A 15,947-nucleotide genomic window follows, 5' to 3' on the forward strand; every position below is an offset into this window, starting at 1 on the left:
CCTGCTGAATGCAGTGTAGGTGTAGGCATACCCATACTCTGTATCTTAACTTTTCACAGTTGTAGTTTCATGTCTTTATTGACCTATGTGGCCTCCTAGATGATGGGGAATTTGAGATGGGAGCCAATCTCCCAAAAGTCAAGTACTCCTTTCAGAAGTGTGTCTTCCAAAGACAAGTCTTGGCTTCTTAGTATGAGGAGGCAATGTCATGAAGGAAAGAAAGAGAGACTTTTTTTCAGTCTCACTTACTAAGTGAGCCTGTAGGCCAGGGGCGGGCAATTATTTTCAGCAGAGGGCCGCTTACCCAGTTTTGGCAGGCTGTCGAGGGCCACATGGGTAGCCCTGCCCCTTGACAGGTGCCCCACCCCCGGTCACCATCTTGGAACCAGAGTCCCAATGTCTTGGGACCAATGTCCCAGGGCCAGCACCAGCGGGGCCCAGAGCAGGGCGCAGGCTGGCAGGGGTCTGTGGAGCCGGGCTGGGCTGCACCAGCAGGGAGAGTGGGGAGCTGGCCTGGCTCCCCACCAGGCGGGCCCCTGCACTCCGGCCACCCTGCTCTGGGTCACGCCAGCACTGGCCCATGGACACCAGTGCAGGCCCTGTGCTCCCACTGGCTCCCTGCCCACTCACCCCCAGTGCCCCCCAGCCCTGTGGTACAGGCTGGGGGGGCAGCACACAGCCCCGACCCCCGGCTCCCCAGCAAGGAAGAAGCTGGTGCTGAGCGTGGGGAAAAGTGACCCCTCACCTGCCCCATGGCTGGTGCTCCCTGCTGCAGGCACTCAAAGACCATGCAGGGCTACCTGGAGCAGGCACAGGCAGCCCCAGGCAGGCTGCAAGTGGCTGCAGCGCGGGGCGCTGGCCATGGGGTGGGGAGAGGCTGCTTTCCCCACCCCACGGAGCTCAGCACCACCTTGTAACCCTCCCCACTGCCAGCCTGGCAGTGGGGCCAGGTTACAAAGTGGTGCTGAGCTCAGTGGGGTGGGAAAAGCAGCCCCTCCCCACCCCATGGCCAGCGCCCCGCGCTGCAGCCACTTGCAGCCTGCCTGGGGCTGCCTGTGCCTGCTCCGGACAGCCCTGTGTGGGTTGCGAGCACCTGCAGCACACGGCACCAGCCATGCAGTGAGCGAGGGGCTGCTTTTCTCTGTGCAGGGAAGGAGCCCAGGGAAAAGCTGAGCGTGGTGGGGAAGCGGGCCCTCCCCCACCGTCGCCTGTTGCCCCACTCTGAAGGCGCTCGCAGCCGATGTGGGGCTGTCCAGAGCGAGCAGAGGCAGCCCCATGTGGGCTGCAAGTGGCTGCAGCATGGGGCACTGGGTGTGGGGCAGGGAGTGGCTGCTTCCCCCTCCCCCACACTCCTTCCCTGCCCGGGATCCCCCGCCACTTACCTGAGCTTCCCACGCCAGGGCAGCCATGTGCTTCCAGCCCAGAAACCCAGCTGGGGAGCGGGGCCAGGTGGGCCCCGCTGTTGTTGGAGCCCACCGGGCTTCCCCTGGGTCTACTGCCCTTGGTTCCTGTCAAAAGTGACAGAAATATTAATTTTCTACATTTTTGCGGGGGGCCCTGTGGGCCAGATAGAATGTCCTTGCTGGCCGGATGCGGCCCATGGGCCATATTTTTGCCCACCCCTCCTGTAGGCTGCCCTTTTTGGCTGCTGACAGACATGGGTGGTGGGGAGAAACAGTGCTTTACCAGAAGAGAGAGCTTGTCAGTTTGACCTGGCTCACCCAACATGTGTATAAATTGTGTGTTTCAGCAGGGCTTTTTGGTGCTTTCATCTAATAGCTAATTCAATCAGCTATTGGATAAAAGCACCAAAAAGCCTCACTGAAACGCACAGTCTAAACAGGCGTTGGGCGAGCTGGGTCAAATTGATGTGATGCCTCTTTAGGGCATGCGCTATGCTTGGTGTGGGGTTGAATCAAGCTAAAAGTAAAGTGCTGTTTTGAGGGGGTTTTGCATGTGTAAGCAGTCTTGATATTTTTCCCTCTTAATTACATAAAGGCTTTCCATGGGTTCATGATAGCTTAGATTTAATCTCACAATGTAGAGCAAAACATTATTTCTTGGACATGTATAGCCATCTTCATAAATGACATCTTAAGGACTTCTGGTGAATTCTAACTTCGACTTGTTCCGTCTTGAAGTGGGGATATTATATCAAATTTCTTAAATGCTTTGAATATTTATTCTTACTTTGGGGTTGACTTTACTACCAAAAGACTTCCTGGACTTGTGTTTGTGGATTTACATTGGAATGCTAAGCAGGGGGACTTTGTGAGGTCTAGATATGCTCCTTAGCCCAAATGAAAATTTCCAAGCAGCACATAGTGCCTGGGGAAAAAGAAACAAGACCATTGAACCTTGCGTTGTCTCTTATTGTTCTTATTATTGGGCGTAAGCTAACATACCGCAATTTTTGTGTTTTACAGTTATGTTAAATATCACAGTTGGGCACTATAAGCTACCAAAAGCACAAACTGGGTGTATCTACACTTGCATATTTAATGCACAGCAATAATCTCTAGCACATAGAGCACCAGAGTTTATTGCTCCCAGGCTCAGTGTTTGCACATACACCCAGGAGTGCAGCATGTTGAGCCAGTTTGGAGCAGCCCCACCTGATCCCAGGGATCCAGGTGTTGAGCCCCAGCTTGAGTCTGGGATCGTGCCCGGTATGCAAAGGCCAATAAAGATACCAGGGGTGAAAGTACAAAGAAGGTTTATTGCTAGCAATAAAAGGTGCGAGCGGAATAATTTCACGTAACAAGCACGCTAGATTACTATTTCTAAGCATCTTTTATACAGAAGTTTTTGAACCTCCATAAGCATCCTTATTTGCTGATTGGTTATAAAGGAGTGACGCAAGGAGTTCTTTACTGAGCATGTCTCTATACCTGTGTTTTAGCCATGTATCTCATTTACATACATGTATGTTTCATTAGCATACTTTTTCCCCACCTAGGGGCATGATTTTTAGTATATTAATGAGCTCTTTAACCCAGTACCCTGGCTTCTGCTTTTGTTTTCAAGCCCCTTTTATCTAGGACTGTCTCCTCCTTATCATCGCAGATGGGCATTCGTCTCATAATGTTCTCTTTTGCTTCGTCTCCGAGTAGTGGTTTCTAGGTCACTCCTTACACAGGGATCAGCCTGCCAACCCAGGGCTGCTCTGACATGGCTTAGCTTGATGCGGAGGGGCTGGTTGGGGCATGAAGGCGCTTCAGTGCAGTGCTAGCCAGAAGGCAGCTACTATAGTGAAGTACCCTTGTGCCCCAGCCAGCTACATCAGCATCTATAGGTACATTAATACAAGTACTAGCCTGCTGCTGAGTTTATTAACTTCCTGTGGCCCAGTAGGGCCACATGTGTAGACGCTGAGACATTTATTGTGGAGCCAATGAGGCAATTCTGCAGTAAATATCTAATGTAGACATACCCACTGAGCAGTGTATAAATTCTTGCCCCTTTATAATTTAGAGCCATGAAATTGTTCTTTGGGAATCAATTGGAACACAAGCTGGAATATTTTGTGGACCCATAGCACCGAGTTCTCTAAAGTTCATGACATGTATGTATGCATACATACATACATCCATACATACAGCACGTGGGCACATCTACGAGACATTTATTGCATAAACTTTAGCAAACTTGAGTTCACTTCATCAGAAGCTGCGAAAGGACAAGCATAGAGCAGCCTCTGAAGAAGAACAGCATCTGAAGAAGTTAGAAGTTCATGGAAACTTGTGCTCTATACTATAATTTTACTTAGTTAGTCTAAGGTGTATATCTACCTGACTGACTTCTGCCTGACTTCAGACTAACGCAGCTAATTACCTCCCTCTATTATTGTACAAAGCCGTTCTTGGTTTTGAGTGAAATTACTAGGGAAGGATTTTTGTTTATAGGGAATAGTCTGATGTCATGTATCTATTAGATTGCCTTGAAGCAAAGTACAAGTTATAAATGACCAGGAATTACTGATATCTACCTATGTGAGAATAATATAGAATATTGCCATCTAGGAAAAACAAACTGGTATGTTAAATTGTTTTTCCCATGATCTTATCATAAGCTTTCAGTTTGTCATTTCATTTCAGAATCGGTCTTACTTAGAATGTTAACTTTTAAATCTTCTGTTTCTTTGAAATAAGAGTTCAAAAGTTAAAAAAAAAAATTCTGGGCCTGGTATACACAACGGCAATACAAATGTAGACTGAATGTTTCAGCTTTAAAATCCTTATTTCCTTGTCATGTCTGAGTTGTGAAAATAATGGCTTACTAATGGCCATAAGATGCAAGTAATAGGAATCTCTCTCTCTCTCTCTCTCTCCCTTCCTGTGACTTGTAATGTGCCTGGTAGGAATAAAGCAATGATCAAAGTAGCTCAATCCTGTTAACAACAGAGCCTGTTAACAAGGAGACCCAAGGTCATATTTGTGCTAATGCTTTTTTTTTCCTAGGAATCAATTTTTCAATTGTGTGCAGGTAAATCCCACTTGTTGTTCTAGCCCAAGAATTTGGCCCTTTACCCTTGCATATGAAGGAATTAAGAGATGCTAATTACAAGTACAACAATAGTGGGAAAGGAGGAGGAGTGGAAATGCTGAAGTGATGAGCAGTCCCACATAAGTGGGGGTGGAAGAAATTGGAGGAATCAGTAACTGTAAGAAAGGGACCCACCCTTCATATAAAAGGGATGCATAGGAAAACAACCTCTTTGTATTGGTCAGTGTCACAGTATATTCACTCTGCTTCTGAAAAGAACCTTTTTGGGCTGATGTAGTTGCATACTTAAGTGGTATCAGCTTGGATACTGAATCAAGAATTGTAAAATGGCCCTCTTCAAATTTAAGTTACTAGGAAATGTCATTTCATCAACTTGCTTTAATTTAGCAATTTTGCAATGTTAATATTAAAGAACCCTAATCAATAATGGTACTTCTGATTCTGTTATCTTTTTCCAACCAGGATGACAGCGATGTTTATATTCTGACTAAAGTATCAGATATTTTGCACTCAATATTCAGTAGCTACAGGGAGAAGGTGCTGCCATGGTTTGAACAGCTGTTACCCCTAATAGTCAACTTAATCGTAAGTATGTTAAATTCTTTTAATTTAAATCTCATATCAGAGATTATATTGCCCATTGCAGAGGAGGAGGGTGGGATTTCATGGAAGAAGACAAAGAATCAATGAGCTTATAATGGAAAGGTTAGGCATGAGAGCTGTAGAACAATGTGGTTTGAGCATCTTTCCTCCAATTTATGTTCATTGTTACCCTCAGTTACTATGATTTGTTTGTAGCATGGCAGTCAGTGTAGCTAGGCAATTCTAAGGGAATAATTACTGCTTAATATTCAAATGTGTCTGTCACTGTAGCACATGGTATGGGACTTGATAGGTTTGACTACTATAAACATTAGGCTAGATAAAATTACTTATTCATTTGTAGACAAATCATGACAATTGAAATGAAGATATGTTCTAGAGTAGTCTAAATCTTGACTTTTTTTCTTGATCCAGTGTCCACATAGGCCATGGCCTGACAGACAGTGGGGATTATGCATTTTTGATGATGTTGTAGAGCACTGCAGTCCCTCCTCATTCAAATATGCTGAATATTTCCTGAGGCCAATGCTACAGTCAGTATGTGACAACAGCCCAGAGGTTAGGCAAGCAGCTGCTTATGGTGTTGGAGTTATGGCACAGTTTGGTGGAGACAGCTACCGTCCTTTTTGCACAGGTATGTATGTTTATGAATTGTCTTCTATAAATAGTGAACCACAAGACTGATATTACCAGAAGTACTAGCTCAGCATTAATAGATGGTTAATGGTGATGGAATAAAATACCAATATTTGTTTTGAGTGTTATGACAGCTTAAATTATTTAAGGTGTTCAAATTTATCTTGCTGTTTGTCAGTTTGTTTGCAATCCTCATTTTAATTGATAAAAGAATTTATTTTAAGTATTTTTTTATTTGTACTGAGCAAAATATCTGATTTGTATACAATAGCAGCATGTCAGTACATCTCTATAAAGGTAAAAGTAAGCCATTTGCTTTGGAGGGCTATAATAATTTGTATAGAAAAATAGAGGTGTTCAAAAGTAGCTTGTGTTTTCCCCAAGTGGGGAGGTCAGGAATCTTTAAGTCACTGGAGTTGTTTTTCCCCAGAACATCTGGTATTTCCAAAGCTCTGGCTGCATTTTTTGACGAGTTTTTCATTTGCTACATAGTTTACCTTCTGGTCTTTACAACAGAGCCGGTAACATTAATTTAGATTTCTTAAGTGTCCCCCACAGTATGGGGCCTGGTGTTTTTCTGCTTGTTTTTAGTGCTTGAGTCACTCTTGCAACAAAACAGTTGAAAATATGGTACTTAAATTAGGTAAACTGCTAATTCATTGGTGTTGCATCAGAAAGCCATGTGGTTGAACAAATGAGAATTGCCAACAAATATTTCAGTACACTAGAAAGTTACAACATGATTTTATATTTGTTTTATTCAAAGGACACAGCTTATCACTGACACTTCCTACTTGCTACAAAAACACATAACTGCCTTGTCTCACCTTTTTCTGTCACTTCCAAGTATTGTGAGACTGACAGATCAGACATACCTTATCCCAAGATTCACGTAAATGCAAGTAGGAATCAGAACTGAGAAATTTTCCATCTGTTGACTCCTCTGTGAAGTCCTATGAAATATGAACTTTCATTTCTACCCAGGAGAACTTTTACAGTCTTTTCCCCAGTGTCTGATGAAGGGTGTTTGTGCCCAAATGCTTGCAACTAAAGAATTTTTTTGCAAAAATCTTGTTGGTCTAATAAAAGCTATCACCTCTACCATGAGCCCAGTTTGATGTATCTCCCTGTTTTTGGAACTCTGCTAGAATGTGTTGTATGCTGCCACAAACCAATGATGGAAATATTTATTTAGGAAAGCTTATCTTATACTGTCAACCTGCTACTGTTTTGGATCCTGTCTTTGAAAACTGATCCCTACTGGTGGTTCACTTGTTTCCACTGCAGACAGTCTTGTTCTTAAGTTTGAGTTGGCCTCTATCATTTATATACTTTAGTTTAATGTACAGCATACATCTAGCATTAGTTACTCTGTGGTGTGCTTAGATACAATTTTAAAATTAAATACACTAGAACCTTTTTTAAGATGAAAAACCATACTGTAACTAAAATAAATCTATCCTTATTAAGCTATACCCAACAGCGTTTGGCTTAAGAATGTGATTATCACTGTAGATTTCAGTGTGGGAAGTCTCTGTTTTTAGCCCTTGTACTTTCAGTCAGTATCTTCCTGAAGTTCAGTCTAGGCTTTGTTCTTATTGTGACTCTCTTGGAGTTATATGTAGAGGTCTATCAAATTGTGGGACAGATTATCCACATGGAGCAACTGGTTTTAGTTTGGTTATTTGAGGATCCAAACAGACCAAAGACTGGAATGTGGGAGAGCCTAATAAGTGTCCCAGAGGTTAGTGGAAGTGAAAGTGGATTTTCGAGTACTTGAGCAAAGATATAGGATTAAAGGAACAAGGAAATTAGGCTGAAGGAAAACAACTTTAGTTGACCAGTTATGATGACAACAGTCTTTAATATAGGAGAAGAACTAAGTTCCAAAGAAAGCCAGAATAATATCATTATCATCATACTGTATTTACTTGAATCCCAAGAGAAGCCCCTCCCTCCCCCCCCATCTTGGATTTGGGTATGAGGCAGTGGGAGGAATGGCGTCTGTTGGAGCCATTACTCCCTCTGTGCCATTACTTCTACACACACACACACACACACACACACACACACACACACACACACACACACACACACACACACACACACACACACACACACACACACACACACACCCCTCTGCCCATCCTAACCTGTAGCCTTGGGGCAAAGACAGCATAGGAGCAGGCAGCAGGGCCAAACAGCGATAAAGCTGCTTGACTTCCCCCTTACTACCTGCCACTGCTTTCCCTGCTGTAGCAGTTGAAGGGTTGTGGGGAATAAAGCTAAGATGACCCTCTAATGATAATACAGTAAAAGTTATGTTAACTGGCATCTTACAAGCCAGCGGGCTCAATTAACCAGCATGCCGGCTTGTAAGATGAAGTGAAACCGGAAGTGCCCACCACGGCACTTCCAGTTTCTCCAAGCCCCTACAGGCTGGGGCAAAGCAGCCTGTGCTGCTGAGCCTCCATGGGCCGGGGGCATAACAGGCTGTGCAGGGCCTGCAGGAGGGGTGGCAATGTGGCGTGAGGGGCAGAGGAACTCCCCAGACCTGGCAAAAGAAGCAGCAGCCTGGGCCATTCAATTAACTGGCATATTTTATTATCAGGCATCCCCCATTCTCAGGGGATGCCAGATAACAGAGCTTTTACTGTAATTAGATTCTACACATGGAAAATTATAGGAAACTGAAACTTTTCATGTATAAAATCTAATTATTGAGGAGTTGTCTTAAGTTTTGGATTCTTCTGCATTTGGGTACATATGGTAAATAGTTGTGCCATAGTGTGGTCCAAGGAACTGTTCTCCCTTTGCAACATGTTCCTAAATACAAATCTGTTTCATAAAATCTGCAGCTACAGATTGAAACAGATTCAATGAGAGACAGCTCAATACCCACACACTCCAGTAGAATGTTAATTTTGGGTCTTAGTAAAAAATACGTAAATATCAATGGCCTAACAACAGCAAATAGTACTGTTGGGTACAGCTTCAGGGATATATTTCACTTAACTTTTTTGTGTTTTGTATTTAAACTTGAACCATTCCAGGGTATAATGGATAAGATATTATCACCGGGAATCCTGGGGTTCTGTTTCAAAAACCCAATTTCTCTGATTTACAAAAATAAAAAATCCCAAATTCTCTGATTTTAAAACACACAATCCACATTTTTCTGCCAAAGAATGACCGGTGGGGGAGACAGGGACAGAGCTGCCCCCTTGCCTCCTGCTGCTTGGGGGTCCGGGCCTGCTCCCCCTCTTCCCCACCGGAGCAGAGCAGCGGGGGAGTAGGCCTGGGCCTGATGCGGAGGATAATGAGCCCAAGGGTGGGGAGAAGCCAGGCTACCAAGGTGGCAGGGGGACAGGAAGAGTGGGCTCAGGACCAAGGCAGGGAAGGAGGTCTGCTTCTCCCCTCCCCTCACCACTGCTGTGTCAGCCCTGCAGGCGGCAACAACAGAACGGGGGAGGGGCAGGCTGCGGCCAGCACCTGTGGCCTCGTTCCCACCTGCGGTGTCCTGACCCCCGCTTCACCCCCCACAACCTCCAAGGAGCAAGGGGGGAGGGGCAGGGCTAGCTCTAGTGGCTTTGCCCCTCCCTGCTCCATTGCCACCTGCCGAGCAGTGGGGGCAAGGCCAGCAGTGCTGGCCTTGTCCCCTCCAGTTCCGTCCACTCCATTGCCGCCACCTCCGGGGGGGGGGGCAGAGGCCAGCTGTCTCCCCCCTCCCCCCCAGCTCTGTCCCCTGTGCCCCCGCCATCATGGCAGCACTCCGCCACAGTCTCTCGCCCATGCCGCCATTTTCTGTCTAAATGCTTATTCACACTCTGGTTGGCTGTTTCAGTCGGCCAGTCAGCGCGCGAATAAAGTGTTATGGACAGACAGACAGGTTTAAGACTTTTATAATATTAAAATATATATAATATAAAAATAGGTAGCAATTGAACGCAATTTTTTTTTGTTATGATTACATTTTTTAAAGCAGTTTGGAACCCTAACAGTACCTCAGTCATAATAAATAAATTCTAAACACCTATATATTTTGGCATTTGAATATTTTTTGCTTTGTTTTATCTTGGAAAATCAGAGCTCCCCCAGCCCCCTTCGCTCACCAGAACATGGGTCCAGCTGCATCTGTCATCATCCATTCTCCCTCCCCTGCTGCTTTGTGGCACTGAGCAACCCTGATATGCCGGTTCCCTGCCCAGGCTATTACCCCTTACTCCCAAGCTCCAGCTCCCACAATGTATGGGGAAGGGGGATGGGGTCACAGGTGACTCATCAGGGATGTGGGGGGGCCGCAAATGATGCGTGATGCATCAGGGGGTGGGGAGGGCACACGCCTCCCTTCAGCTGATTTTTCTGCACCCACAGTGGGGCTGAAGCCTGGCCAGATCAGCTCTAGGCAGGAGCTGCCTCCACAGTCCAGTGGGTGGGACTCAGTTCAAGAAAATGTGCTGTGATACCATGGCTGCCAAGGTGAGGTGTGTCAACGTGGAGTGTGCCCCTTGCTGCTGCAAGGGGTGCCTCACCTTGGCGGTCATGGCACAGTGCTCCCTTCCATACCAGAAGCTGCCTCCTAGAGGCAGCTCCTCCCTGGAGCTGGTCTGGTCTGGCCTGGCTGCAGACCTATACCCACTGGGTGCAGAAATATGGCGGGGCATGTGCCTCCTCACCCATGTCACCTGTGGGCCTCCCCCCCCGACTTAACCTGGAGGAAGCTGCTTTCCCCCACACTGCATGGCTGCCACGTGTGTGTGTGTGTGTGTGTGTGCATGCATACGTGCATGTGGCGCCCTCTTGAGTTCCGCTCCCCCCAGCCCCAAGCAGCCCCTTGAAACTCCTACCAGTCTGCAAGGAGAAGCCCACAGTTTCCCAGGTTTTTCTCTTTTAAAGGAGAAAATCTGCCTTTTTCCACAGCAAACAGAAAACCCTCATCCCTTATTGTCTTGATGTGGCTCATCCACTTCAAAATTCTAATTCCTAGAAACTGTGGAAACGTGGCTTTGTTACAAGCAAGGTTAGTTAAATTTTGTCCTCTCAAAATCCTCTCTGAGATTAAGATTGCCTTTGCCTCTGGCCTTTTGTGTGAAAAAGGCACTCTTCTCCCCATGGAGTACTATATAACGATGTGTGCATCAGGCTCCCCTTCCTCCCATGCATCCTAGTTGAAGCCAGGCCACTTCCCACCCCTCCCTTTCCACCCCAGGCGGACAGATCAGGGTCAGGCTTAATGGACCAGATCTGGAAATATAAAATGGACCAGCCAGATCTGGCCCATTTTATAGACCTGGCACTGCCCTTCTGGCCTTCAGGGTAAAAAGGTTGGGCACCACTGAGATGAAAGCTTTGGTATCCTGTCCAAAACTGACACTGTCATTGTGACTATTGCTTCATAGTTTAATGACATTTTTCAGCAATGGTAAATGAGAACAAACTTCTGAATATCTTTACAGAACAAAATCTGAACACAGTTAGTAGTACCTTCAGGCATTTGAAGGAGAGAGATGAGGGAAGAGATTTCTGGATCTAAACCAGTACATTTTTGGTTTTGTACCCAGCTGATTTATAGATTGTAAGGCCAGAAGGGAGCTCGGAAGATCATCAGGTCCAGCCCCCTGCACCAAGCAGGAAAGATAACTGGGGGTCAGGTGACCCCAGCAAGGTGACTGTCTAGTCTCTTGAAGATTTCCAGGGTAGGTGATTGCACCACCTCTGGAGGGAGCTTATTCAACAGTCTGGACACCCTGACTGTGAAGTTTTTCCTAATGTTGAGCCTGCATCGATCTTCCAGGAGTTTATGGCCATTACTCCTGGTTTCCCCTCAGGTGCCCTGGTGAACAGTTGCTTGCCGAGCCTTCGATGTACTCCCCTAGTGTAGCTGTTAGTTGCTACCAAGTCCCCTCTCAGCCTTTTCTTCCTCAGGCTGAAGAGTCCCAGGTCCCTTAGCCTTTCCTCATATAGCTTGTGTACCCCCAGGGGTCCACGGATCACAGGTTGAAAACCACTGCTCTAGCAAATTCTTACTTGCTTCACACTTGGCTCTGATTAAAAAGAAGATGGTAGGGAAGCATCTGGTGCAATGGCTTCTCTCAAGCCTGTTGTCCACATAAATGCACTTGTGGGACAAGTCCCATATAGCTGCAGTTGCATTTCTTTTAATAGCGCCTGTTAAGGCTCCCTTTTGTCCTGGATCTCCTTGTGCCACCTATTGACAGGCATTAAAAGGCACAGCAGATCTAGCCATCCTCCAGTTCCTTCTTTCCACCCATGTTGGTGAGAAACCTTGCCGATCAACTTGCTTTGCCTGTTGTTGCTTTCTTGTTTGTCTTGTTTGTGGCAAGGTGTACAGTTACTTATTTGTGTATGCCCATTAGAAAAAGATTTGTCAATGAAACTGGAGGATCATCTGTGGTACCAGAACTATGACCATATCAACAACAGCTCTTTACTATGCTTGATTGAACCAGTAAAATGTGACTTTTTTCTAACACTGATTTCCTTCTCTTCCTCCTTTTCCTCCCCCTCCCGGCTCCCCCCCGGTTTGGAAAATTCATAAGAGCAATATTTCAGGGGTATTGGTTGTAGCCATATTGGTCTAATGATATTGGTAGACAAGGTTCTTTGGGTAAATCTGATACCTTAGACCAACTAAAATAGTTGGACATTTTTTTCTTTGCAAGCTTTCAGGTACAAACATCCTTCGGGCACAGGGAGTGTCTGCAGTTGTTTTGTGTTCTTCCTGGATGAGAGAGAGGCCTTTGAGGATTAGAACTGAGAGATTGGAGAGAGCATACCGAAAATCTATCAAAGACAAAAATACCCATACTTGTCAGTGCACATTTCTCACAAGATAACCGCGCTCTCTCTCTCTCTCTCTCTCTCTCTCTCTCTCTCTCTCTCTCTCTCTCTCTCTCTCTCTCTCTAATCCTCAAAGGAATTTGCAAAATGCCTTTTGCAGATCAGCCCAGGAACTTCACTTCAACCTACTGGATACAAAAAATCATGGACTAAATATAGACACTGGATTTATGGCACATTATAGCCTGCCTACCATCTGATACCCCAGGTAACCTCTCTACAGTTTACCAGCTACATTCTGTCTCCAGGTCACCATTTCTTTCCCCCACCTCTCTCACCTGCCTCTGACCCTCACTGCCACACGCTTGCATTTTCATTGACCTGTATTCTTACATACTGGCTTTTCTCTCCAGAAAGAGCACAAAACAACTTCAGACACTCCCTCTGCCCGAAGAAGGGTGTTTGTACCTGAAAGCTTGCAAAGAAGAATTTTTCCAGCTATTTTAGTTGGTCTAATAAAAGATATTGGATTTATGCCAAGAACATAAGAGCAATATTATACCTTTTTACAGGAGAGGTTTCAGATCACCACAGGTTATCATTAATTTGTAAGGGAATGCTTGGGACTCATGGGTCACGTAGTCTTTTTCACACAGTATGTTGAACTTCATTGTATTCAAGGTAGGGATGATTGAAATAATTCTGGCAAGTAAGCACCTCGTGGATGTGAAGATGAGAACCCTTACTCCATCTCAACCTACAGAGCCATTAGTGATGAATGCTTCTATACTTGGTCTAGATGGCTGAGGTTTAATCACACAGAACAATTTTGGCACATGAGGTAGGGTGACCGTAAATCCCAGTTTAGCCAGGATAGTCCCAGATTTTGAAGGCCAGTCCCAGCCAGTTGGTGAGAATTAAAATGTGTCTCAGAAATGCAGGGATACAGGGTGAAGTCCAGCAGAGAAGTGGAGTGACACAGTGTGCTGGGAAGGCAGGTAGACACCACTGTCTTCCTGCCTGCCCAGTGCACCACACTGCCCCACCCCTGCCTCTGCCTGCTGACTTGGAAGAGCAGGGTGGGGGCAGCAGTGTCCCAAATTTCTATAGGGTCACCCTAAAATGAGGTGTCCAAGAATGGATGTATGTGTGAGGGGAAAAAAATACACTGTTCTGCTCTAGAGGGAATTCAAACCCAGCTTCTTTATCAAGTGCTTCCTTATTTCCTGAACACCAGATCTACATGGCTTCATATTTGCTTCTATTCATGTGAACTGGCTTGAGTTAAACTCTGACAAGACTTGGATTCGGTGACTATGATAACAGTAGCTTGGCCCGCACAAGTCTAGCGTTCAGACCAGATGGAGGCAGTATTAACAGGTTCATGTCATGAGCCCACTTTCCATACAGCTGCTCAGAAGTTGGACAGCCCTACTTTTAAACAAAGTAGTTGTAGCAGACTTGTTTAATCTGGCCTTTTGGAGAGCCTTGGCATATGGTATGTAGTGCTTACGCGTATTTACTAGGGCTGCGTGAAGCTTCAGTCCCTGATTTGATTCGGCCTGATTCGGTGGCCGAATCTCCAAATCCGAATCGAATCAGGAGACCCTTTAATCTCTCTGAATCAAATCGGAATTCTCCAAATCCATTCGGAAAGATTTGGCAATTTGGACGTAGACACAGCTTTAAATGTTTTTTTTCTACATACCTCAAGGTAGTAGGCAGCTCATGAATGCTGAGATGGTGGGGTAGATGGAGCACCCCACAGGAGCATGGGGAGGCGGGGGTCCCCAGCATGCTCAGCAGCAGACCTGGAAGTGAACCAGAAGCACCTCTGGTCTACTTCCAGGTCTGCTGGGGAGCACTCTGGAGGACCCGAACACCCCCCCCGCACCCCCTGGCTTGGTGACTGGAGCCTCCTTGGTCTTGGAGGGTACCCAGGGTCCCCCCAGGGCCAATCGCCAAGCTGGGGCATGCAGGGGGGCCCCCACGTACTCGGCGGTGGACCCAGAAGTGGACTGGAAGTACTTCCGGTCCACTTCCGGGTTTGCCACTGAGCACAGGCGGGGGGGCCCACTCCTGTGGGACGCTACACCTGCCCCAGCATCGCAGCATTCACAAGCAATGCCTGGTACTTCAAGGTATGTAGAAAAAACATTTAAAGCTGTGTCTGGCCGAATCACTGGTTCTCTGAATCAGCATCAAATCTTCAGATTTGGATTCAGCCGAATTGAATTAGGGACAGAGATCCGAATCAACAAATTAAATCACTCTCCCCGATTTGGGTCTAACCAGAGTAGAATACAGCCCATTTCACACACCCCTAATATTTATGTATAACACAGCAAATGTGAATATAATTGTAAGTATGTATTTGAAATTTGTTGTATTGAGTTAAGAAAAGAAAATTAACTTAATCTGTTCCCTATTATTACAATTAATGCTCCTATAAATGAAAGATTATGGAGATTTTTTTTTTTTTCACTATATTTTTAACTTTTCACGTTTGTCTGTTTCTCTAGAGTAATCAATCTTGCCCTTTTTAAATTAAGGTAGAGAATAAAGCTTTTAAAAAAGATGTTGATTATAAAATTACAAATGACAAAGGGACCTGCCTGGGTGAAACTTCTAAAGGTTGCTTTTTGTATTTAATTTTATCTTTTTTTTTTTTTTTTTTTTTTTTTTTTTTTAAACTAGTTTCATAGTTGTTAGGGTCAGAAGGGACCTCAGTAGATCATCGAGTCTGACCCCCTGCCCAGGACAGGGGGGAGTGCTGGGGTCATATGACCCCAGCTAGATGCTTGTCCAGGCTTCTCTTAAAGACCCCCAAGGTGGTGGGGAGCACCACCCTCCCTTGGAAGCCCATCCAGATTCTGGCAACGTTTACCATAAAGAAGTTCTTCCTGATGTTCAACCTAAATCTGCTCTCTGTCTGTTTGTGGCCATTATTCCTGGTTATTCCAAGGGGTGCCCTGGTAAACAGAGCATCTCCAATTTCTTGTGCACAACCCCCCCCCCCGTGAGTTTGTAAATGGCCACAAGATCCCCTCTCAGCCTTCTCTTGCGGAGGCTGAAGACATCCAGATCCCTCAGTCTGTCCTCATAGGGCCTTACCTGCAGGCCCCTAACCACACAAGTGGTCCTCCTCTGGACCCTCTCAAGGTTATCCCTCTTGAAGTGTCGCGCCCAGAACTGGACACAGTACTCCAACTGCAGCCTGACCAATGCTGCATAAAGGGGAAGTATCACCTCCTTGGACCTATTCATGATGCACCTGCTAATGAATGATAGAGTGCTGTTAGCTTTACTGATTACTCTGTCACATTGATGGCCTATATTCATCTTGGAGTCAACTATGACTCTGAGATCCCTTTCTGCCGCTGTGCTGCTGAGAAGGTCAT

At 45.8% G+C, this 15,947-nt stretch overlaps 1 protein-coding gene across 2 annotated transcripts in view; it reads left to right on the top strand.

Annotated features, from left to right (window-relative positions):
* Positions 1 to 15,947, top strand: part of IPO5 (importin 5) — a 66,477-nt gene that overhangs the window by 43,245 nt on the left and 7,285 nt on the right. For both annotated transcript variants that reach the window (XM_006036288.3, XM_025192556.1), the window contains 2 exons: positions 4,969 to 5,091; positions 5,524 to 5,743. In XM_006036288.3, the coding sequence (XP_006036350.1) occupies positions 4,969 to 5,091; positions 5,524 to 5,743 (343 nt within the window). The remainder of the gene's footprint in view (positions 1 to 4,968; positions 5,092 to 5,523; positions 5,744 to 15,947) is intronic.

The sequence above is a fragment of the Alligator sinensis genome, unplaced genomic scaffold, assembly GCF_000455745.1.
Source record: "Alligator sinensis unplaced genomic scaffold, ASM45574v1 scaffold1253_1, whole genome shotgun sequence".
In the NCBI taxonomy this organism is placed as follows: domain Eukaryota; kingdom Metazoa; phylum Chordata; order Crocodylia; family Alligatoridae; genus Alligator; species Alligator sinensis.